The sequence below is a fragment of the Passer domesticus genome, chromosome 1 (assembly GCF_036417665.1).
Source record: "Passer domesticus isolate bPasDom1 chromosome 1, bPasDom1.hap1, whole genome shotgun sequence".
Classification (NCBI taxonomy): domain Eukaryota; kingdom Metazoa; phylum Chordata; class Aves; order Passeriformes; family Passeridae; genus Passer; species Passer domesticus.
In genome coordinates, this window is record NC_087474.1 from 134,315,737 (window position 1) to 134,341,744 (window position 26,008).

Below are 26,008 nucleotides of genomic sequence, written 5' to 3' on the forward strand. Positions count from 1 at the left end.
ATGATACCCTTTGCTGCATTAGAAACACTTTTATTAAAGGCTACAAAGAGATATTAATGACCTGGGCATTTATTTTCTGCTCTTCCTAACACAGTTTGCTCAGTGGGAATCATCACAACAGAACATTTTTGCACAAAATTACTCAGCTGCAAATATGCTTTAAACATGTTTATAAAGCATCCTAAAATCACATATTAATGGTCTTATTAAGCAGCTGATATCCGTATACTCAGTAAAGCCAGAATACATTAAAAAAATAAGTGCAGCCAGTTGCAGATACCAAAACAGGAACACTGCCTGATATCACAGATGAGGACTCTTGTACCTGCCCTGGCTGGACAGGAACTCCCAGAAGAGGCTCCTGCCAGTGTGCAGGTGCTGCATCTCCTCACAGCCAGAGCAGGGGAGCACTTTGAACCACTAGGTTTAGAACTGAGCATGATTCTGGATCTACCAAAACAGTGACACCCAGATCCAGCACAAGGCCCATTCTGGCAAATGGGACAGACGTTATCATAAGGATGAAGTGATCACGTCATGTAAGCATAGGACACTGGAAACCAACCCCCAAAAAAACAAAAAAGGCAACAAAAAGAACAAAGTATTTCTTGCTCACGCTAGACATTCTATTCAAATATCTACACAAGTCATCTGAATCTGTGACATTCAAAGGGTCTAGATGTGCTACTTTGTAAATATTCGATTTCTAGATCAAAGTTCCATTGCGTAAATGGGATTTTTTCCAAGTTAAATGGAAACTGAAGAGGAATACTAAAAGTGCTTACTAAAATGCATCAGGCCCTTCTGTTGGTGCTAAATTGTGTCATTAAATAAACTTGACACTGAAAACAGCTGTTTTAAATTCATTGCACGATTGTTTTTAAACACAATAAATACCTGTATTTAAAACTTTTTTATTTACTTGACAGACTTGAATCAAAGGAGCCTTTTCTGTCCGTTGGGTAAGTAAGAATATGGATATTTTCATGGATATTTATATATTTAACAGCCATACAATATAATTTATGAGATTATGTTGAGCATAAACATCCTATTTTGACATGATGGTTATTTACTATACTTAAGCTTATAAAATGCAGCTTTTAGTCAATAAAGTCAGCAGCCATGGATATTTTCCTTCTCAAAAGCAAACTAAGTATGTTTTGACTTTATTGACTAAACAAAAATTACACAAAAATACATATAGGAGTTAAATGTTGCATTAAAAGATAGCTGGTTTATTAATTTATTTTCACTGACTTTATTCAGAAACCATTTTAAGTATCATCTATACCACTTGTCTAAACCATGAAAAAGTAATTGATAATGTCCTTTAAAAAATTGTGATACTTCAATACCAGAAATAAAATCAAATTTATGAAATAGGAAAAAACCCACATTTTAGCCTGATTATAAATCACTGCACTGCTTTTCATATTTCAGCCATAGCTTTCATAGTGTCACAGTCACTTAAACAGTTATATGTTGCCTATATTAAAATGATAACTCATCATACTTAAACATTTATTTTTAAATGTGTCATATTCTAAAAGCATATCACTCTTCTACAAAATGTATACTAATATATGTATTAGTGGTAATTATCTGTATTTTACTTCTGAGTCTGAATTTCACTTTCCATGCATAGTTTTCCTTTCAGGTTATTTCTTTAAAATTTTCCAAAGTGTCCTAACATTCTCCCTCCCCGTTTTCATTCAGAAGTGTGTTTTTTATATGTCTTTACTCTCATATTCCTTTGTTCACACCATAATTTTTATTATCAAGAATATAAACTGCAGACAAAACATCCCACACAAAATAGCTGTTTAAGGGTTAGCTCTACCATGTAATAATCAGTAACTTCCAAATTGTTGTATTAATTGCAGAACTGGAAGTCAACTTCAAATTCTGAAGTGTGAAGTAAAGTTAACAAGCAAGAAAGTGTGTAAATTATGATCAAAAGAATTTTACAAATTAGCATAAACAGGACTGAGATATGTCTCGGTTTCTGTAGCATAAAGTAACTGGTTTGTTTGAGTATATTTCGGAGTAATTCCTTGCTGTTTTTACTTTCTACCAACTCAAAATTATTGGAAAATATTTGGAGGGGATATGTATGTTACAGTGCTCTTGTTTTGCATGCTTTGAAATGTTCAAATTTACATTAAAATTCAGTCACTTCTGTTAATAACTCTCATTACCCCAAATTGTAACTTATCCTATTAAGTTGGCTTTTTGGGGCCTCCACTCTCATGATGAAGTGATTATTCAAAAATACCAACTTTAAGATTAAAAAAAAGAAGTTGCATACCATTTTTATTAAGAAGCAAAGTTCTATGTACAATAATTCAGGAAACAAAATACAATGTTAGTGTTTACATTATTTGCCACAAAATAGTAAATCTTATTTCTTATCATGATTTTAAGACCCATGCAGGCAATTTTTGCTTATTTGCCTAGGAGGAAGCTTTGTGTTTGGCTTTGGGTTTGTTCCTATATGAGCAGATTGGTGACCACTATGTGAACACACATTATGTCCACATATTTATTGTATATGACTTTGTCTCTAAAACTGATTCTTCTTGGGAATTCTAATCTGCACAAATTGACTTAGCTTTTTTCCAAAACATTTCAGAAGTTTGCCTGTAATGTACTCAAATTCTTTTATGCAAGTTCATAATAATGAAGATAGATAAAATCTCTCAAAATTATTCCCTGTGTGCTACTTTTGCCTTTACTTCTGCATTTTCTCCACCCCCAAGGAGGGTGCCAGAGGCTTAGACCACCATGTTATAAGGAGGGACCCAAACCAACATCCACCTACATGGTACCATATAAAAGAGACACTCCTCCTAGTCCCACAAACACTGGGGAATACTTTTTTACAGAGAATGAGCTCTTGTGACAGGATCTGTATCTGACGTTTTAGCCCAGACAGCTGCAACCACCAGGCTTTTAAAATACAGTAATGTTTGCAGAAGAAATGCTGACTTAACCACTATTAAACAAACACATGGATGCCCTTAATAGCTCTTGCTGCCAGAGTTTGTCAAAACACCAATCTAAATTACTTTTGGCTGCCTCCAGATGGCTTGATCCTGCACACCAGCCTCCCATTCATCTATCTTCTGTAACAGAGATTTGTTTCCACATTCTCAATATGCTGCCTGCAGGACCTAATTAAGCTTTTTGATTTTGCTATGCCTAAGCATATGACTTCTTGGTGCTTTTCCATTGCTAATTGTTTTGGCAGGGGAAGGGAACATGAAGTGTGGCAACCAAAGACCTCACGTCTGCCACAGGTTTTTCAGTTCTGTGTGTATGTGCAGGGCTGCAATCATCCCATAAGAGATCCCACAAAGGAAAATTGGTTGATAAAATTGGTTGCATTTTTTCCCCACCCTCAGAAATCAGCCAGAGAGAATCAGACCCCAGCTCTTGTTGTTGTCCTTTGTGTCTCAAATGCAGAGAGAGAACACCTCCTGTACTCCCTTGGTAAAGACAGTTCCATTTATCATTCTTTCTATACAAAGTGCATAGCAAAGAAGAAAAAGCCACTCTCCTGTACTCCATTTGCAGGGGCGTAATTTGACGCTGAAGCCAAAGTAACGTCTTTAATGAAAGTCTCTAATGGTAACATTCAGGAGCAAAAATTCATCAAGCATACAGTCTATTCAGATAAGAGTAACTGAATGCAATATTGTGATTTTGGGCTAAAATACAAAATTGAATTTGATATTTGTGTTGTCTTCCTTTGCCTCTTAGCGATGAAGATAAAATCCTTAGGGAAGGCTGAGATATTCGTTAGTGCAGAATGCTGAGTGACAGCCTGTAAGGGCACAGGATAATCCTCTCCAGAAATGTTATTTCCACACTTTTTTGGGTTTGTGTTCATATTCAACATAAGCAAACTGAGAGGTGTCTGGACTTTCTTTCCTTTTCATGTTATATAGCATTCATGTTCATGTAGGTTTAGTATAAAACCAAGTCATGGAAATGCTCAGAGTGCCTGGAAAACATTAATATCAGAGCCAGGAATTTTGGTAAATATCAACCACAGAAAATGCATTAAATTAGCTTAATGCAGAAAAGTTTGAAAAGCTCAGACTTAAAAAGACAAGGCAAGAGTCTTGATAAAAAAGATAGGGATACTGCAAAATGGACACTGCAAAAAGAACAGCTGAATTCTTCACCCATCTCATATTTAGTTCATCCTGCTTTGTGCAAAGGATGTATTATATTTTAAAAGCAATATATATTTTAAATACCAATATTTTTTAATTATCCACATCAGCTCTCCATAGCTGGAAATTTTCTAACAGTAAAGATGCATAATTATCACCTCAACAAAACAGTAATCATTCTCTCTAGACAATTTGACTGGTTATCCAGTTATTAACCACCAGCTATTTATTGGCAGCTGATTTATCATAAATATCTGCATTTAAGAGTTTAGCACCTGATAAATTTCAGCTAATACAGCATGCAGATTTGTAACTGGTCATTGGTCTGAGCCTTAAAATTAAAACCTCATTTTGTAAGACACAGCCAATGCAGCATCTTTTAAGGCCTGTAAGAGTATTATACGGTGAATAGAGGCCATAATTATTTTGTGTGTTGCATAGTAAATCCTTGAATTCATTATTTTTGGTTTCTAAATATAATTGTATGTAACTTCCATAATAACATGTGGTCAATATAACTTCAACATGCAGAGGCAGAAAATTCCATCATAGCAACTAATAATTTTGAAAAACATGTGAAAATATTTCTCTTCTCTGTCAGACATCATTTACTAATATGTCCCATATTGCTGAATTCAGAAGATACAGAGAGAGAGAGAGAAACAACTGATTTGTTTCTCAGTCTCCTGAAAACAGATTAATTTACTGCCAACTGCAGAAAATGGGCTTATTTCTGGATAAGCAGGCAATAGTGCTTCAGTGAGATGGTCTTTGAAAATTACCATCTCTACCAGTGAAAATTATTTTTTCAATTTTTTTTGTTGTTTTTTTATTGATTGTTTCCTATAAGCAGCATAATTTTTGGTGGAAAGCCCAGAGGGAAACATAAATGAAAATTAATGCATTATATATATTCATTTAATGATGAATAGTTCTCTGTCATGGAAGAAAGAAGAGACATATAAATAAAATTAGCACTAGTTAATACATTTTTTTACATTCTTAATGAAAACATTATACTACTAGAGTAGTAGTGTAAACTAGTACTTTCCTCACCAAAATCCTCTTTCTAGAAAGTATTTGACAGTAGAAAATACTGAACAGCCATGCTTTTTCCAAACAGTATATTAATCTCAGTAACTGTCAAACATAGGTACTTAATTCTGCAAGAAATAGAATCATTTTGGTGCGCTCAGGTTCTTGTAAGAACTTGAAAAGGCTTCTAAAATAGAAAAAGTAAATTTAATTAATTTTCTTCCACAAAAAATAGTTTTAAGATACATCCAGTAACTCAAATTTGTCACACACATTTCTTTCTTTTACTTAGTAGCATTTTCTTTCCTGCAAGGCCATTTTGCAGATCTATAGGAAATTCTTTCTTCCCTTGGTTTGAGGGATCCCATTCTGCAGAAATGAGACAGTTTAAATAAAAGCCTAGTTCTTCCAGGGTCTGTTCTGAAAATACTCAGTCCACTTCCAAAATATGCAAGTTTTTTCAATTCACAGTCAGTTTTTGTGGAGGTTTGGTTTGTTGTTGATTTTTCAATGGCCAATAGGTTGTGAGGCACAAAATAAAATGTAGCCATGGAGCTGTAATAATTCCATCACTCTTTTTCTTCATCCTGGTGATCTGGTAGCACCGCTGGAAGGAGCAAACAGTATTCCTACTGTTCCTACCCAACTTCTGAAGAGAAAGCTAAGAAAATTATTTTTCTTTGTCAGAGGAAAAAAAAAACAAAAAAGAGGAGATACTCTTTTGCTCTGTTATTATGACCCCAATAAAACTACCAACCACAACGTAATCTTGTAACTCTCATTCATATTCAGGACAGGTACTCAGGAGCTGTTTTCAAGAAAATCACGGAAGGACTGAACACACCTGACAATTATTTAAACTTGTTGTTTAGACCCAGGCAGTAATTTCTCGTGCTTAAAACCACTCGGGCTTTCTGACTTAGGCAGGCAGTAGCAGATTATCTGCTTTTGCAGAGAATACCCTTTGAAACAACCAACTCTTTGATTATGTCTGAGGTTTAACCTGGAAGGAAGAGGCACATGTCCGGGCTCTGCAAAAGCTCTTTACTGGAGGAGACTTTCAGTAGGGATTTGGGATTTGACACAAATGGATACCTGTGGAAGACCCTGAGAATTTGTACCATTTAATTTCAGGTCATAGTAGTGACATTCTTCTCTTCCAATTTTCCAAACCCCACAAGGCTTAAGCTTATGTATAACTGCCCACTTTCCATTATTTTAAGATTCTGAAATGGGCATGAATACAACTATTTTAAAATTTATAATTTCTTTTCTTTTTTTTTTTTTTGGCTTAAAGCTCTCTCGCAAGTGATTACAAAGCTACACTAATAACAATGTTGGTCCGTTGCTGTGACTGAATTTTTCAGTGGTTTTGTGACATTAGTCAATGTTTAAAGATCCTAGGTTATGTACTTTTCCTACTGATCTGCAATCTAAATCTAATTATTTTATAGTTTCCCTATTTGCCTATTTTGTCATTGTACATCACTTCTACTTTCACACACAGAGCAATATATATATTACATTAAAAAAGACTAATGAATTTAGTCAAAAAAATATTATTTTCCTAATTCGTAATTCCTAAATTAACTTTCATTTGCAACAAATTCAAGAGATATTAATCTTAATAAAGAATTTTTCCTCTCTCTGAACTTAATAATATTAGCAGCAATGTTATTCCTAACTGGGAAAGGCAAGAGCTCTTTTTCTCTTCTGGTTATTCTATTTCCCTTTCTCTTTTTTTTACTGTCTACTATTTCTGTCTTCCAAGACTTCCCTTTCCACAGCAATTCTAGAAAAACAATGCATTTCCATATAATTTATGTGTTGGCTTAATGATGAACAATTTCTTAGCACTGAATATTTGTGCTCTCACCTATGTATCAGATAGACAGAAGGTTTTCTAGAGGAGGGAAAATTATTTGCAAGAGAATATTTCTGAAGGAAGTTCAGGAGGCTGAAATATTCATGGAGTGTAGGACTGAAATCTGGGAACATAATGGGAAAGTCAAGGGAAAAGGACAACTCAAAGGAAAAAAAAAGGGACATACTGTCTTACAATGGGGAATGGAGGGAAGAGGAACAGCAATATTTGCTGGGCATCTACCTTCACTGTGGAACAAAACAATTTACATCTAATTTGCTTTTTTTTTCCCAAACAGCAGTGACTGACCTACAACTTAGAAAAAATAGTGTTTGAAAAGGTCTATGATAGCAGTATTCCTATTTCCTGTCTCTGAGGTATCAACATAGCATCTTGCCAGAGCAATCCATACAGGCTTCCGTGGGTATTCAGTATGAATAAGCTTACTGAGGCTGTCACATGCAGAAATATCATGAGACCTAGATCCCCACTCAAAACACATTGAAAAATTGAGACAGTTTTTCATCCTTCTTATTGATGTTGCATATTAAAGAATTTATTTATTCTCACAAATTTCCAAATCATTACAAAGGAGTTTAATCTAAATGTCTTCCTCTTGACAGATATTGAAAGATATAATTTTAAAGTTTTATATTTTGAGTTGCAAATTCCCTATAATGCTGTACAAATTAGTCAACCTGTGTATACCCCTTGCTCTTCTACCTATGTTTCTCCAATTACTTTTTTACAATAATAACAATTAAACTCTTCTTAATATTACGTTCTTAGCATGCTAGGCCTTAAATATTTGGAGGGGATCTGATGGCTGATCCCTCTGATTCAATGCTTGAAATCAGTTTGATCTTTTTCACCAGAAACTGAAATTTGAACTATCTAATATAATATCTTACTTGCATTTGAGGTACAAGAGAAAGATTTGCTTGAAAGAGTAAATGCCAGAAAGACAGCCAGTGCTGCTGTGTGAACTTTTACTTGACAGTCCGCATCCCACCCTTCTGTTGTAATACAGCTGGCAGCTCCTTGATAAAGAGATTTCTTCTTTGGAGTTCAACCAACTGTGATCATAGCAATCAGTCAGTGGACTTGCTTCAGAAGTTATTGCTCTACACCAGTCTGTGCATTCATTGGTTTTCTAAACAGTAAAGTCAGGAGCAAGACAGGGGGCAGTGCAGAAGGAGGCATATCAGAGAGAAACACTGCTTAAACAGAGCAAATTGGAACTTTCTGATGTTTCTCTCATGTTTGCTAAATGTTTTTAAAAATATAAAGAGCTTCAGGCTAGGTGTTATTGTCACTAGTGTTGCTCTGATAATAGCTTTTTGTGTGACACCAAGGAACAACTACTCACATCTTGCCTTACTGGGTCATTCAGCTGTGCATTTGCATACTGTGATATAACCCTAATTGAAATAAAATCACAGTATGTCCTGATATGAGGCAAGCTTTCAACTAGTAAAATGAATTGGATCATAGATTGTTTTCTACAAATTTATCTTGGTGTCACATTTGACCTTGTTTACAAACCACTTTCCAACTACCTTGGAATAATGATCTACACACCATAATTTGAAAAGAAGCACAACTGTGTCAGGGGTATTTATGATGATATTCAATAGTCTCTGTTTGGCCCAAACGTGTGTTGATTTCAAAGGCCTTGATTTTGGCTGATTTGGTTTCAGTCTCTTTGGGGGAAATTTTTTGCTTAGTTTTAATTAGGAACTGTAGCTCAAAAGCACTATGTAACTATCCATTGAGTTCAGGGATTTTTTTTTTTCTTAGGTTCAGGTCAGATCCTTAAAATTCTCACCATTCCTCAAGCCAAAGTTCAAATTTTTCTACATCAGCCATAAACACTATACAAGTTTAACAGATCATAACAATTTCAATGCTGATGTAGCTTTTAAAAAAATGGGAATTAGGTCATATTCTGCAGGATAAGAGTTTTATTACTAAGAGTTTAACTACTGTCCTTCAAATTCTTTAATTTCTAAAGTCTTCAGCTTTGATTCTGAAATCATCTAAGGACCAGTTTTGCTCAATAAAATTAAATCCTTCACAACATATTAGAGCATAATTAAAAGTCGGAAAATAAGTCTTAAATGTGAAGTAGAAATAACAGAGTGAATCTGTCATGAATGACCAGCCACAGCTGACGTTGTTATGCTAGTGACTGTTGCTAATGGCAAAGCATTTGTTTAATATGAAAGGTATAGACTGAATTCCAGCAAATATAGAGGGTTGTTTTTTCTTTTCAGTAGTCTCTAATCCTATATACAAAAAAAAAAAACCCAAAAAGACAAAACACACCAGTTTGAAGCCATTCCCTCTTGTCCTATCATGTAGTGACACACCTTTGTCAAAAGTCCCTCGCCTATCCTTGTAGGCACCTTTAGGTACTGGAAGGCTGATACAAGGTTTTCCCAGAGACTTTTCTTCTCCAGGTGCAGCAGCCCCCAACACTCATCCTGTAAAAGGTGTTCCAGCCCTGTGATCATCTTCATGGCTCTCCTCTGAACTTGCTCCAACAAGTCCACATCCTTCTTATGTTTGGGAACACCAGAGCTGGATGAAGTGCTCCACATGGAGTCTCATGAGAGCAGAACAGAGGGGGAGAATCACCTCCCTCACCTGATGGTCGTGTTCCTTGTGATGAAGCCCAGAATATGATTGGCTTTGTGGGCTCTGAGTACACACTGCTCACTCATGTAGAGTTTCTTTTCAACCAACACTCTAGATGTCTTTTGCCAGAAGCAGTTATTTGCCAAAAGTACCTACTGGAAATAGCCTTTTTCTCTTGCTATCTAAATCAAGGGACACAAAGTAAAGAGAGTTTTTCAGGCAAACTATGAACAAGAACTAGTCAAAATGAAAAACTACCAACTTTCAGACTGCATTTTTCACAAGAACTGTTTGTTCTGAACAATTTGAAAGTGGCTAACGTTCACAGAAATCAAGATCAATATACAAAGAAGGAAAACTGAAGCATTTCTCAAATAATCTAATTTATACTGCAGATCTATCCTTTCTTAGCATAAAAATGGATATGGGATGGAACTGGAAGCTACATCTTTTGAGACAGTGAAGTTATTGGAACAAAACTGGAGCTCATTATTGTGGCTTATATAGCAGTATTGTGCCAAAGTGTTTTCCTTCCTTTAGCAGAGATGGAGGACCTTGAGAGATATTGAATAAGGGTTTGTCTCCTTGCAAAATAAATTTTTTCACTTGTATACACATACTCAAATTAATCATGGTTATACTTTAAATCTGGAATCAAGTATGATTTAGTTTCAAGCTGGCCCTGTCTAGGTGTCAGTAGTTAGGGGTATTTCATATTCAGGATGACTCTTTATAGGCTATAAAACTAAAACTGTATTGCTGGGTAGAACATTCACAGAAAAGTAGAATTCCAGCCATGTAATTGTATAAGGATGGTAAAGTGGTTTTGCTGGGAGGAGGCAAAAATCATGCAAGAGGAGTTCAGCAAGAAGGTAACAGATTGGGAAGGAGGAATCGGAGAGAGAGACCTTAACAGTGTTCATTTCTTCACAGAATCTTACAGTTTGGGAAGAGATGCTGGCAGCAATTCTCAGAACTAAATAGTTTTGGTAGCTTAATTCCATAGACTATATAAAATTAAATTTAGTGTACAGTGCGCTTGTATTGTTAAACTCTAATGTACATTTCCCACAGTGGGAAACCACTTGAAAAGAAACTTTCTTTAAATGTTTGCTCAACACGGTGCATAAAAGTGCAAGCAGAGCCGTCATTTGTCAGGGACTGTGATCACATAATCCAGCAAAAAATGCTACAGAAAATGTCAATAATGGAAGCACAAAGTTGCACAAGACCTATTTTGTGCAATCATAGAATCACAGAATGCTTTGTCTTGGCAGGGACCTTAAAGATCATCTAGTTTCATTCTCCCCTGCCACAGACAGGGGCAACTTCCACTAGACCAGGTTATTCAAATATTAGTATTATGTTCTTAATGGACAATAACAATCAGCCAATTAAATTTACCCATCTGCTGCAAGAAAGTTGTCAAAATTTCAAACTGTACAACTACTCCTTATAGCTTGAAACAGCAATATGAAGGAGTCTCCAGGAGAAGTACTGTAGCACTCCGCAAGTGCAAAGGAGAAGATTAAGAGAAATCACATCAAATATGTACTGAATTCCCCAAATTTACTGTGAGTTGGCTCTTTTCTTTTTTTTCTTCTTAATATATAGCAGCCGGAGTGAAACAATCTATTCTGCTACCAAAATATTTGACAGAGTCTACAACACGTGATTTTAAAAATGTGACTTTTGTATTTTAAAAGAGCTTAGACATGGGAAAATGAGGTAAAACCTGAAGCCAAAAATGTAACCTGATTAAACTCTACTCAGAATATGCACCTCAAAAATCATCAGTGAGGGAGAGAGAAAATTATTAATACCCCATATTGTTAGATGCTCTTAGAATCTAGAGGTAACCATAAAGAAATATGCCAGGCAGAATAAAGCAGGAGAGTATCCAGACTGCAGTCTTCCATGCTATGGAAGGTAGGAGCATAAGTGAATAAGGAAACCTGAGAAAGATCCCATCCTAATCAAAAAAGACATTACTCAAACAAGACAAGCACCGAACTTCAGTTCTTGAATTGGATGAGACGTTAGAAAAGTGGGTTTAAAAAAAACAGTATGAGGCTTCCCTAAAGGGAAAAAGGTCTCTTAGTGTCAAACACTGCTTCTTGTAAATTAGAAAAGATGTATAGAAAATTTTCAGCTAGATGATTCATACTTGCCTCATACCTGCATGACAAGAAATCAGCAGCTCTTCCATATGTCTGTGTAGCACTGTATAGGGAAACTGGAATATCAGTGTCATGACAAGCCATCAGACCCTTTTGCCACATGCTACACTCACGTGAGTCATCTGGGACAAAAATCCTTTAACTTATGAGAATAAATATAATGAAAAAATCCAGACATATATTTAAGACAAAAAAAAAAAAATGTGTCATGGTTTGACCCTGGCACAGTGCCAGGACCCCCATGGCAGGTGTATTTCCAAAATGGTTACTGTGAGATATGACCCAGAAACAGAACAAAGCAGGCTCCCACTTGGGGATGGAGGGAAAAACACAACACTTTATTAATTACAATATCTAAAAGGAACACACACACAAAGTTAAGAAATGAAAACCCTCTAAATACATTCCTCCTCCCCCATCCCTTTTTTTCCACAGAATGAAATAACAGCTTAGATTTCCACCCAGTCACCATCTCTCAGGTAATCAACTTCCAGTCCATCACCACCCTTCAAATAATCAACCCTCAAATCCATCAGGGAGAAAGGAGCCCTCCCTAGCACCATAGGCTTCCCCCAGAAACACAATTGAAACCTCCTGTGCTTCCGTGTCACCCATGGCCCCCCTCAGAGAACATCAGCCCTCGTGACTTCTCCCCCCCCATGTCCAGTGCTCTCACCACTGCACATGGACCAGGACTACTTTAGGGTTCTCTGTTTAAAGATGCTCCACCCAGTTCCAGAAACAGCAGTCTCTCAACCTCAGGACACCAGTCCCCCCCACATTTCACCCCCTGGGGCCGAGGGGCCTCATGAACAGAGATCTTCCTCCCCAGGAGACAGAGGGCATCCCACACCCTCCTCAGCCGTCTCTGTTCACACCGCTGCTTCACTCTTGACTCCCGGGTGTTGCCTCCCCCTAAATACAGTCTCTGGGTCACAGGAAAAAAAACACGGGTCTGTCCATGGCCATACAAGAAAGAGTCCAGCCCAAGGCCACTCCATCATCTCTTCCCACCTAGGATTCTTCTCTCCTCTTCCAGCTTTCCTCACGCTTGCCCATTTCGTCTCTCATCTCTCTCTCCTCATTCTGATTCAGGAGGATCAGTATTTGTAAGGTTTCCATTATTCTACAAAGGGGTTAAAATCTTCTCTTCTGCCTGCCCAGGACTCCCACAGCTGCCAGGCACCTCTCTGCCGCATCCCCCGCTTCTGGCCGGCCGTGCTGCCAGCACAGTCTCTCTCTCTCTCTCTGAGGGGGGCTGCCCAGACATCCCAAGTCTCTTCCACCCCTGCACGGTCTCCTCCACCCCTGCACCTTTCAGGGCTCCGGCCTCCCTCTCCACAGGCCGCATGGCCTCCCCCTGCCCCACCCAGACGCTGCTGGGCAGGGGGAGGTCAGACTCACTCACCGGCCGGATCAAAAGACGAAGTTTCTCTCAGAATGCTCTGCTTTTAACCCCTGTGTGTGTTCAGAGGCGTATCCCAAAGCCCCAGTGGCCACACCAGGTGCCAGATTTCAAATCTGGCCACTGATTGGTTTGATCTCAACTTTTCCAGAAACTCACTTCTGGGCCAAACCACGACAATATAATCCCTTTATTTCAACAGCTTTATTCTGGATTTACATTGAGGTAATTTGGAGTGGTGACACTTGAATATCCTTCTGTAAATCAAAAGGTCTTTCCACTGACATTCTAGGAACTCCTTTGGTTTGTGACTATTTGTTCCCTTACACAAAATAAATCTTGTTTTCTTCACAGTGTATGCAGAAAGTGAATGAACATAAGGTTTTCCAAAGCACTGAATACTAGGAATATTTGCCAGAAATCAAGGAAAGTGTAGTCTATTGGAATAAATCAAGTGAGACTCCATTTTATTCATGCAGGAAAAACCAATTCTTTATTCACACCACTCATCTTATACTGGTTTTACAGGTACTAGTTGTTTTTCACCCGGGAATAGATTGTTATATTAAGGAACTATTCATACCAGGATTGTTTTCAAATGGGAACCTGCAAAGTACTAGCTGCACTTGGAAGAAATTACAGGCCAACCACCGATCTAACAGAGCAGGCCTGATTTCAGAAGGCCTTTCTTTTACAATTTTTCTACCTAAGTGTAACAGTAGTCAACCTAGCACTGGTCTAGAGGATACGCAGCTGGTTGTGGGATGCACAACAGTCCTTTCCACTCATCTCTGACCAGACTGGAATTAAATCCAGTTCTGTGCTTACTTGTAGAAGAATCTCCTTATCAGATGTGCTTGCCATGGAAATTATACACAGTAGATCAGGACTAAAAGAATGCTTTTGCAGATTCACAGAATCTGGTATCTTCATTTGTATTGTGACTGCACTTGCAAAGCATCGTCTTGGAAAACAGTCACTATGACTTGATTTCACAGGCTGTGCTCAGGACACTAAAAGTTCTGTCTCCATATGTCCATTTTGCTGCTTTAAATCTTGAGTTGCTCACTCCAAAATAACAAAATTACCAAGTAATTTAATCAGTAAACTTAGTGTAAATAAGAACAGAAATTTAACTTAAACATTTTGAGAAATTGAAAGAAAAGCACGTGATGAAATTTTCCAGGTTTTTATTCTTTTACATGAACTCTGACATTGTCACATTCCACTTGATTAATTTTTTGTGAACTGTGCTTTTGTGTTTCGTTCAGTGCTTCTAAGACAGCTTCTCTGAAAAGTACATGGTCTTTCAGATTTCTGTTTTTGTAATCTTAAATAGTTAGTCTTTCAAATCCAGTGCTACCATAAGGATTTTAATTCAAACTGCTGTTCAGTGAAATGCTGTGGAAACACTAAACCCATCACTTAATCCTACACCTGTCAACAAGAGTCTGCTGTAGTTGTCAAACCAAGTCAAATGACACACCTTCAATGTACACAATATTATTAGCAAATTGGATAATCAATCACATGTGTATGGTTTGACAGTAGTACTTTGAACACACTGAATTTAAAACAGATTTTTAAGAGGCAGGACCCATCTCTCTTGTACTAAGAAAGAAAGATAGTAAGTAAAATAGGGACAATACGAACTCCCCAGTCAGATTATACAATTAAAGGACACCTTAGGAAATGGTTGGGCCAAATATTTTTCTTTGCCTTACTATGAAGTTTTCCCACAGAATACATAAATAAGAGGTCATTACTTCAGATAAACAAAAATATAGTTCTGCAACAGGAGGAGAAAGGTTAGGGAGATATTTGGTAGATTTGTTGGGGAGATATTTAGTAGATTTACACAGGTATCTTTACAGTAAAAAGCAACTGGTTTTTTTCTAAAGAGTATCAGGATAACATTAAACATAAGCTGTGCCTGCAGCCACAGTAAGTAGTTTTAGTTAGGAGGAATTCTAATACTTAGCTGTACAGAAAACTGTTGGGGGTGAGTTTTGTCTGCATCACTATTGTCTGTCTTGCTTCCATAAACAGCTCTGAAACCAGCTGATCCCCAGAGTCTGAATCTTGATCTCAATGTCTTTGTTCTTTGCTTCACAAGCTTTGCCTAATCCTCTACAGGAAAATGTCTTAGTGTTTTAATTACCTGAATGGGTATATGTAACTTTGAATATTTGCCCAAGCTTTGTCTAAAATTCAGGTTGCACAATAAGCTCAACGATTTTCCCAAAATGCATTTCACTGGCATGAGAGTTATTGGAAGAAAGGATGAGAGCAGAGAAGGAACATATCTAGAGACATAAAAAATACAGCCTAATCATATTACAAATAAATTCTGCCTCGTGCCTGCAGAAAGATACTTTAATGGAAAATTGTGTACTGTATGTCAGCTTTTTTATGTATAGATGTCCTCCTTGGACAAAATGCACCTCTTCACATTAGAACTGGAAAAAATGTTTCAGTTTTGCAGTAAAAAATATCCACTTAAAGTATTACTTCCATGCTGCACTTCTTGAAACTTAATTCCTTATCCTTTCCCCACTCAAGAAAAATTATATCTTGCTCTTATTAATTGAACAAATGTGCAGAATTAGGGGAAAAAAAAAAAACTTTCATTAACGTATGGCTACAAAATTACTATGCAATTTAATCATTAATTGAAATACACAAATAGTAAGTATCGTTCAATTGTTTGGCATTTTGGGACAAGTGATTGGGGATTTTGGTGTTAAACTGTTCTTTTTAACTATACCTATTTGCCCTCACAGCTTCATTATGGAAATGAATGTAAAATACTTTTCTGCAATTATTTTTCCTCTTCCAGCCCCCTCTTTTTCCTAGTTGAAAGAATCACTGAAATAATTTGACTTTTGACAGTAAGTCTGTCAGCAAAAAAGCAGGGTCTGGAGAATGTTCTCTTTCTCTGCAGAATATACAGTCTGAGCTGCAAAACAGCAGTGCCTCTCTGCTTCTATTGGCATTCTCACCCTTACCTAATAGAATTTTCTTTAAAGTAAAGGTGGGATTCAGCCCACCAATTTGATTCATGTCTGAGAGTGTAGATAACCATCCACTGAAGAGTGGACTGAGATCACCATTTTTTTTTAACAGCTTATGAAAGTAACTTCCATCTGATTGATTTTCTAACAGGGAAAGTTTCCATCTCTCAATGTTTCATCTCTAAATCATCTAGTTATCCTCACTGACTTCCTTTTTAACATCATATCAGTTTAGACTGATTCTCTTTTGCTCTGAACAAGAGCAATTTCTAGCACTCTTTTCCCATGGCACAAGAAATGATTTCACAAATGGCTAGAATACTAGTTTCAACCATTAGGTTAATATGTGCTTCCCAAAACAAGTTTGATTGAACAAATATTGCTTTTATATTTTATATTTTTATTCAGGCCTCACAACAGAGAAGAAACTGACACTATAAATGGTGATAGCACTGTCAATTAAATTAAGATACATTATGCCTGGTTTGTCAACATTTATGATTTAAATATCTTTGTACATGTGGAAAGAAAAAGCAATATTAGCTAAGGCTGCTTTGAATAGGAGAAAAAAGTCTTGTTGACAGGAAAATAACAAAAGGTATTTCTGCTCTGTTCTGCATTAACTCTCCTAAAGTTAGAATAACACCACAGAAGTCAGTTATACCACTGACGTTTGGAGCTATGTTAAAATGGGATGTGATCATTAGCTTACAAATATCTTTTGAGGTCATAGCATGGAGAATGGAAAAAAGATTGTACTTTTGTAGTAGTATGATTTCAACATCAGGTATATAAAGACATAATAACATCCATAGTTTTATTTCAAAGATGCAGAAGCATAATACTCTATGTGCCTACTTGGCACATGTGCAACTGCTGATATGCACAGCAACTTTGAATACACAGAGCATCATAGCTCTGAAAATATGGTCGTGGGGGAGACATTTATTCTTCAGGCATACACAGTTTTAAAGATATGCATAGTGCTTAGTGAAACCAAAAAAGACAGCTTGTCTTGGTGATTAAATTAGGAAAAGGAACCATGACTTTTGCTTAGTAGAAGCACATTTTATTGATAAGTTTTCTTTGCCTCATTGTGAGACACATGTAAAGCAGTGTCTTTTACTGTGTACTACACTAATATCAGTATCATGCATGCAGTTCTATTGTTAATATTGTTGAGATGGCACATGTTCGTGGGTAAGTAATCTGCCTGTTTACGGTGCCACTAGGAAACTGCTGACTCCACCAGTACACAGGCTTGTTTAAACCTTTCTCTGCTTCTGACCTGCTGAGTATTTGGTATTCAACACTGTATGAGTGATTACCTGTGACCTCCATTACACAGGCTGTTGGGTTGCTAAGGAATAACTCTCAAGAGGTTAAGAGCCTTGCAGTCACCTTGATCTCAGTGCCAGTGATTATCTGTGCTAATTTTCTGCTTGTTGTTGTGCTGCAGCACTGACCATATCTGTCCCTTGACATGCTGAAGTAGGAACAATTATGGCTGTAGATAGAGAGATGTACTGGTTGCTTTCACACTATAATCTCTTCAACATGTTATTACAGATGAAACATCATCATTCAACATTAAATTTTTATACCCATTGAGGGGCCAGCAGTCCTTATTCTGTTCTGTAATAACAGCCAGAGCTGAGTTACTACAGAAAAATATAGTCATATTCAGCCTTACTCTAGCTGGTGCCAGTGAATTATCCTTTACCAGCTTCATGGTCTTCAACCTTGAAAAAGTGAATTTGTTTGGTCTTTATGCAAATTAAATAAATGTCAACCCCAGGCAAAAGGTTTCATGTGACAGGGATTTTAAATTTAATATCATTTCTTCAAATTGTCTGTTATCATCTACTTAAAAACACACATTGAATATTAAGTATGGGCTTACTGAAGCTATTAATCATTCAGCTAAATAAAACCAATAGGAAGCTCTGAATAACTGTAAATAAAATAATAGCTTTTATACCTGCTACTTCTTAGTTCCATACAGACTGAAGTGAAAGACAAAATAAGAGCTGTCATATAGTTCAGAAAAAAATTGCCAGTTTTACATTAAGATACAGTGATGCATCTTAAGATATAGACACATGATCACTATGCAAGTCTACTATTATTTAATGATATTTTAGATCCTCTGGCACACATAGCTTTCCTGCTGCTGGGTTCTATTCTCTCAGGCTTGTTCAATTCAGTGTTTCACATGAAATGTTTCTTAGGATTTCTTTTCTCAAATAAATTAAAGAAAGGACCACAGTTGCCTGCAGCTCTAGTGATCGTCTACTGCAATTTTGTGCAGACAGACAGTACAACTTATTCTATTATTAGCAACTGGGCACTTGCATGTGAAAAAGGTGTAGCAGAGACAGAAATTGTGCCCTGACCTGCTCTGGTAGAATTCTTGACACATTCTTCAAAGTATGCACAAAAAACCCCACTTTGCTCAATGTTCAAGAGCAGAAATTATCCACAAGTCCATTCCCTGTGAAAAGCTTCTGTAATGTGTAGTTGATCTTTAAGGTCCTTTCCAACCTAAATCACACTATCATTCCATAGTGTCCCTTTACTTTCAGGGAAAGTTTTCCTCTGTGTTTTGCACTCATTACCTCTATCTTTTCTATCTTTTTCCTTTCTCACTTAAAGGTTCTCCTTCTTTTGTGATACTTTCTTCATGTTTCTTACCTTTACTATTCATCATTGTCCTTCTCAAAACAGTAAAAGAGCATGTTACCATGTTACTAGGCAGAGTATAAATAAACCCTTGTGACTTTTCTATGCAGAGCCATTATTGGCTCATTGGTTTGTTGGTTTGGGGCTTTTTTCTTTTTTTTCTTTTTTTTTTTTTTGGTGGGGGATGTATGAGATAGATAAGACTTCTTTGTTATTTCTTCACCACAAAAGTAGAAAGTTGCCAATGGAATGCAAAACCAGGAATCTGGGATTGACTTTGCTATTGACAGCTCAAAAGTAGTTTTCTCATGGACGTCTGTAATTTCACATTTGTTTGTTTCCCTTGATGGTGCCTGTCTTTTCACAGATTAGTATGTATATTCCTTCCTGAACCTGAGAGGAAATGCATCCCTGTAACACTTATTTAGCATTTATTTTTTTAACTTTTTACTTTTTGTCTTTTTAATGAAAACAATTTGGTGGACTCAAGGACCAGGAAGAAGTCCAATCCTTTTCATGTTTCTCTAAATCAAAGTAAATGTCTTAGCTCACCTTCTCACTCATTTCCCACTCTTTCATGTATTTAAATGTCTACCTACTCTACTGATGATGCTATGTTAGACCAGAAAAGAAGAGGGTGTCAGTTTTGGAATGCTAACTTCATTTGATCACTCAGAGAATTACACTATAATGATCCTCTAATTACAGAGCTGTCTCACTGTGTTAAATCCTATCTGCGTCTGCTGTCAGCTGTTTACACAGTTCTGTGTGCCCCAGACTTCACATTTCCAAATATACATGATAGCTGACAACAGCATTGACAAACATAATGTACACTGTACACAGTACAAAAGAAGTGGAAGGACTTTGAAGAAGGGATAGAAATTTGAGAGTAAGCCAATATTAACAGAGAAGTTTTAATCAGTGTGTATTTTCCTATAAGTCCGTTCATTCTTGTTTTTCTGTGTTTTTCCACAGTGGTTATGTCTTTGATTATGATTACTACAGAGATGATTTCTACAATCGGTATGTGTGCCTCTATTTTTGTACATCCTACATAATTTTTCATGTTTGAGGATAATATAATCCCATTGTTTGGTTAAACAGGCCAATTCTGATTTTATCAATTATTCATTGCATTATTTCTATCGTGTATCAGAAGAATATTTTTAATATCTGGCAGAGAAGATCACCACCATCAAATATATGCTTACTAAACAGGTCCTTAGATCTTATTTTTCTGTAAGAGCTTTTGTGGTATTTGCTGTGCTGAACAGTTTAATGGTAGTTTAGTGAGTTCTTCCAGACTTACTTTCGCTGGGATGTATAGTGGCTGCAAAATTCTTCAGTATGATGTTCCCAGCTTTGTATTTTCATCCATGTGTACTAAAAAATACAATGTCTCCTCAAGAATGTTCCAAGAACATTTAGAAGTCCAGAAGAACTTTGAGAGAAGCAAAAGCACAATCTGAACAGTGTGTTCCTGTAGGACAAAAAGAATTTGGATGCCTGAGTAATTGGAGATTCTGCCTTGAGTGGTTACACACAGCCCAGCTCAGCACTGTGAAATTGTATTTATTCATATGTAGCAGAATCCCCACAACACAGGAGTAGTAAGAATGATCACAGATAACCAACTTGTTATCCAGCAGTGCTGTGTCTTTGCATTACAGCACCTTGGTTTGGCACAGGAAAAGTGAGCCAGAGAGGAACAATGCATTGCTCCACCAAACTGTTCTAATCTAAACAGGTTTCTTCTGAACGTATTTCACAGGCTTTTTCACAGGTTTCTAATCTGAACATTTCTACTATGTAAAGCAATGCACAGTAGCAGGGGACAAAACACAGAAGACACCCAGAAGTTAAGCTGGCATGTGCTATATATCTTTCTGCTTAGGAACATAGTAGGAAAAATGTAGAAACGATTTTTTCATATTTGTTTTCTCCTGATGTGGGTTTCTCCTGATGTGTGTTAGTTTTACCAGAAAACTAAACAATAGTTTTAGTTTTGCATATAAACCACCATGCCCCCTCTAGAGAATGCTAGAAATAGTGAGATATAGCATAGCCTATGAACATACGAAGTAAAAGCCATCAAAACAGTTTAATCCTGCTCAGTCCAGCCTTTGCAGTAGGAGTAGCACATATCCTGTAAAAAGTTAATTTCCATAGGCTTTTATTTATTTTTTCCAAGGTTACAGCTCTGAATTTCATCTGTGGAATTGCATGTTTTTAAACAGAATAGTGTTTCTCATCTATGCCACATGAATATTAAAGGTATATATCTAATTTTTTCCTCAATTCTGTATTTTATGAGTAGCAGAAATTATAAACTGTAATGGTTAATTTTCACAAAAAAAGAAAAAACAAAAAAATTTTTTTAAATGTATTGACGTTAAGGGTTGTTTATTGGTGTATCTCTTGACAATTGTGTTGTTATGTAAAACCATTGACAGTGAAATGTATCCATAAGTCTATTCAATAGTAATTTTTTTTAATTTAGAAGTCTTTTAGAATTAAGACAGCAGAACTTCTATGGTAGAAAACCTGCATATGAGGTCAAAAACAGGTGTCAGGAATGGTTAGTTATTTAAAATAAAATCTATATGAAGATAGATTGGCAAGATCAGAACTGTAAATTTAGAAGAGTGACTGAAAGAAAAGGCATAGTTGTATGCACACTAGTGATTATTGGGACAAAGAATTGCTTTGAAACTGAGCATTTCTCTTTATCATTTCTCATATTACAGGCACAAGAAAAACAGGCATGGTGCTTCAAAACTATAAATGGAAGCACTGTTTTTTAAAAGAAAGCATATTACTGGAATATACAGAACAGGACAAATGAAATACCAAGGCCAAAAGATTTGCAAAATTTCACAAACAAAAGTAGGAAGAGACTGATAACAGTCATTTAGATAAATGTTCTTTCATATATTTAGAGAAAAGGAAGCATAGTTTCACCTTTCACTATATTATCTAAACAAAAACAATTGAAAGCTAAAAGAAATCATATTCAAACTAATAATCATATTATGAACTTTTGCATGACAGCTTATAGCATTCAGAAACATTTTTTTCCAGTAATATCAAAAAGAAGTTTATGACCAACCTGCAGATCATTTAATATGATAAATGATGACTGGCAATAAACACTAATATTTGTGTTAAAAGTAGAAAAAAATGGTTTAGTGTCCATCTTCACACACAATTCTTTAGTTATGGTAACAATGGCTAGAAGCTGCTTATTTGTGGGAATATTTGAGGCCATGGATTTCAGTCATTGAGTGTAACAGGATCTCTGCATCACATTTTGTAGGCAGCTATGGAAAAGGAGGGAGATGGTTACACTGTCTGTAGGATTACAGTACAGACAGAAGTGTGGTTTGATTTAAGTACTAGGTATGTACTTACCAAAAATTGAGTTAGAAGATTTAAATTTAACTCTGTGCTCTGTTCATCATATTGTTAGATGCTGTGGTGAGTGAATTACTGTTGCTTGTGTATCTGTTTTCAAATGTGTATCTATCTGCCCAGCTGGGTGACAGTATTCACAACTGTGAAAATTAAGCATGCGGTTATAAATTTCCATAATTACTAGTTGCAAGTAAATTTGAGAATATTTTATGAGGATGTTGCTTATCCATCTGCTTCAGACTCTGAACTGGAAATCTTTGTTTTTTGAACTTTCTTCTCCTGACCTATCATATCCAGAACCCATATATTTTATGTTCTAAATATATCTGTAGCTTTGATTACATTTTTTACTGCCTTTATTTCCCTTTACACAGATTAGTTATCTGTTATTGATAACTGTATCTTTAGGATTAGGCTATTCTGTTTGGAATCAAAAGTTCATTTTTGTCATAGAATATCTTTGGTTAAAAGTCTGAATATCTGCCTGCTACAGTGGTTTTGGTCTGAACTTTTTTTTTTTTTAAATTAAGCATGCTTGGATATTTTAGTATTTCTACACCAATTCATCCTGCAATAGAAAGAACATATGCAAAGACTCTTGTTATTTCAGAAACTGCAGAATATTGCTTTATGGTGATGGTTGTCTTCAGGAAAGTTCTTTTGTACTTTACTTTTCTATCTTTAAGAACAGCAGATAGAAAACTAGAATTTAAGCCATGCATGTAATAAAGGAGCTGAAATGTCACAACGAAATGTACTGCTGTTGGCCGTGAACAATGAAATTATGTGGACCTGTGGAAAGCAAGTTATGGATTTTCCATACGGCAAATTGCAGAGTCCTGAAATACATCCTTCATTTGAATGACACACAAAAAATCTGAGCTGGTCTGTGCACCAGTGTGTGACTGAAATCTGAATAAGGCACTTAATGTGCAGAGGTCCTTGAAATTTAATTTGACTTGATATAAAGTGATTACAGTTTCAAAGGGTAATTTTCTCAGATAACATACAAATTTAGTTGACATAGCTCCCATGACATGAAATCACAGAGGGTTTTATGGAGTCCAGCTGACTTAATCTTTTCTAGGTTGTTTGATTACCATGGCCGTGTCCCCCCACCGCCCCGTGCAGTGATTCCACTCAAACGTCCTCGTGTGGCTGTGACAACAACTCGTAGAGGCAAAGGGGTTTTCTCCATGAAGGGAGCATCACGGTCCACTTCAAGTGGGACTTCTTCCTCAGGATCCAAATGTGAGTTGCTCATATCAGTTGAATATTATTGAAACAATGATTCTAGCAATTTCTTCAAACAGATAGTTTCCACTATACAGACAAACCTATTGCAGTAATTTCCTAGCCTAAATTTCTAGCTTGAAAAACTGGTTTGTTTAGCAAAGCTTCCACCTTCTCCTGCAAGTCAAGGAGCACATTGATGACATTTAAGGAAATTCTTTCAACATTTGACCTGCTCCCTTAGCCTCAGAAAACGGCTTTAAAAAAATCTCCTCTCAACCTGACTGCTCATTCACCGTGAGATCTCATGAACTGTTGTTAATAAAAAAAAAAACATAATAATCTTGTTATAAACAGAGGCACATTGATTTCTGTGGAGACCTGAGGTTATATGCAAGCTGGTGGGGGTGGACTTGGTGGGGGGCAGGGGAGGTTGGGTTATGTGTATTCTTTTTTACCAGAATCCTTTGAGTGTAGAAAGAGGCAGTGTCTTTGTGTTAAAGGAAGTTCAAAACAGGATTGGCAACTTGGGCTTGTTTAACCCTTCTTTAGTGAGTTGGCCCTAGAGGAGCTGATGAGCAATAGGCATTCCCTCCTCCAAGCTCACCAAGCTCCCCACTCCCTAGTATGTCCTGGGAACTTCATCGTCCTCTTCGTGCATCTTTCAGCACCCACCCGTCTTCCCCTGCCCCTTATGTGGAGTGATACTGTCCTTGGAAGCATCACTGGAAGAGGAAGAGAAAGATCAGGTAGGGATCAGATATTAGAAAGAATTAAGCAACTGCAGTAAGTCTTTTGCAGTACTAGAGTGGCCAGCAAAACACCATGCTGTCTTGCCATTAAATAGGTGAACTCATCAACAGTACATCTTGCTGCCAGAGGAGTTAATTACGGCATCTACAGGACCCATTTATATACTCTGTTTGAATAACATATTCAAATCTTACGTGCTTGTACCAAATAAAGAAGGATGGACCTCATGAACCCATTAGGATCCATTCTTGATCCTATTGTATGACCTGACGATATCAGAGACCTGGAAGGAAAACATGTAATAAACGTGTAAATGCATGTGATTGAAAAAATGGACATGTGACAAAAGCAGCTAAAGATAATGTTGTGCACTCAGGAACAAAGAGTTCTAGACATTCCTTGGAAAGGATAATGTTTTGACAGAGAGCCTCTGTTGCGTGTACAGTTAAATCACTTCCAAGCCTCCAGGGATGAATGGGCTGGATGTCCATTACCACTAACAAGAGCTTTGATGCCTAATACACAGGAAGACATCTAAATTTAGGTGTTATATTATGAAGCTCACTCAGACCCTAAAAGGATGTCTGGGAGTAGCAATATTTCCTTTGTTCTCTGGAGAATGAACATGAGCTTACACATTTTCATACTCACTTTGAAGTAACCCTTTCCTCAATATTTTAAGAAATAAATGATGTTTTCTTCTATTATTTTAAAAGAAAGGAAGCAGATCACTTTAGGAAACTTTGAACTTAAATTACTTTGTTAGTCCTTTTCAGTCCTTGGACCTCTGGGTTTTCACACAGTGAATTAAACCTGTAGTTAGATCTCATTTGTTCACCATTTTCTGTTGTCTTATCTATATGAATACTTAGTAGTATCAGTGCATTCAAACGACTAATTGTCCTACAGTATGCATTAATAACAATAGGCTTCTTAGATACATTTGCCATGAAAAGAGAGTTTATTTTCAAATAAGTTTTTATATATTTTTCTCATTGTCCAGACCAAGAATAACTATAAAATTCTTCTAGAGAGCTGAGGATATTAGTGTTTGTATCCCAACAGATGTCAAGAAAAGCTCTCACCCAGAAACCTGAATTTCTATTGTAGTGAATGAGGCAGAGAATATTACATTAAGATACAGATATTTGTTCCTCAGAACTACTGAAAGTTTGCTTTATATCTTCTACATTTCAAAAAATGGTTTGTAATATTGTGTTAGGACCTAAATAATGCATAGAATAGGTTATAGGATTCAACCCTAGTCCAACTGTCCACAGGCACTTGCTATAAGATTTCCAAAACACTACCTGCAAAATATGGCAAATATTGCAGAAACTATAAATTATTTAATGGAAGTGCAATCAGGAGTGTCGAGATCCAAACAGACAGTGTTATTCTCCAGTGGAGGTATCCTTCAGTGTATTCAGGTGTGATCTGAATTCTACGTGTCAGTCTTAGAGCTCCAGGTGACAAGATCATCCTTGGATGCACCTCTTTAACTGAAGGGAGAGCTGCAAGATGCATCACTTAAAACATGGGCTTTTTGACCTGTGTTAGGTTTCTATCCTCAATTCATTACAATGACAATTGGAAAAAAT

At 36.6% G+C, this 26,008-nt stretch overlaps 1 protein-coding gene across 6 annotated transcripts in view; it reads left to right on the forward strand.

Annotated features, from left to right (window-relative positions):
• Positions 1-26,008, forward strand: part of RALYL (RALY RNA binding protein like) — a 376,689-nt gene that overhangs the window by 319,275 nt on the left and 31,406 nt on the right. For 4 of the 6 annotated variants that reach the window (XM_064390447.1, XM_064390438.1, XM_064390465.1 and 1 more), the window contains 4 exons: positions 930-962; positions 19,983-20,030; positions 23,509-23,672; positions 24,323-24,403. In XM_064390447.1, the coding sequence (XP_064246517.1) occupies positions 930-962; positions 19,983-20,030; positions 23,509-23,672; positions 24,323-24,403 (326 nt within the window). The remainder of the gene's footprint in view (positions 1-929; positions 963-19,982; positions 20,031-23,508; positions 23,673-24,322; positions 24,404-26,008) is intronic. The other 2 variants (XM_064390457.1, XM_064390475.1) reach the window with 1 other exon arrangement.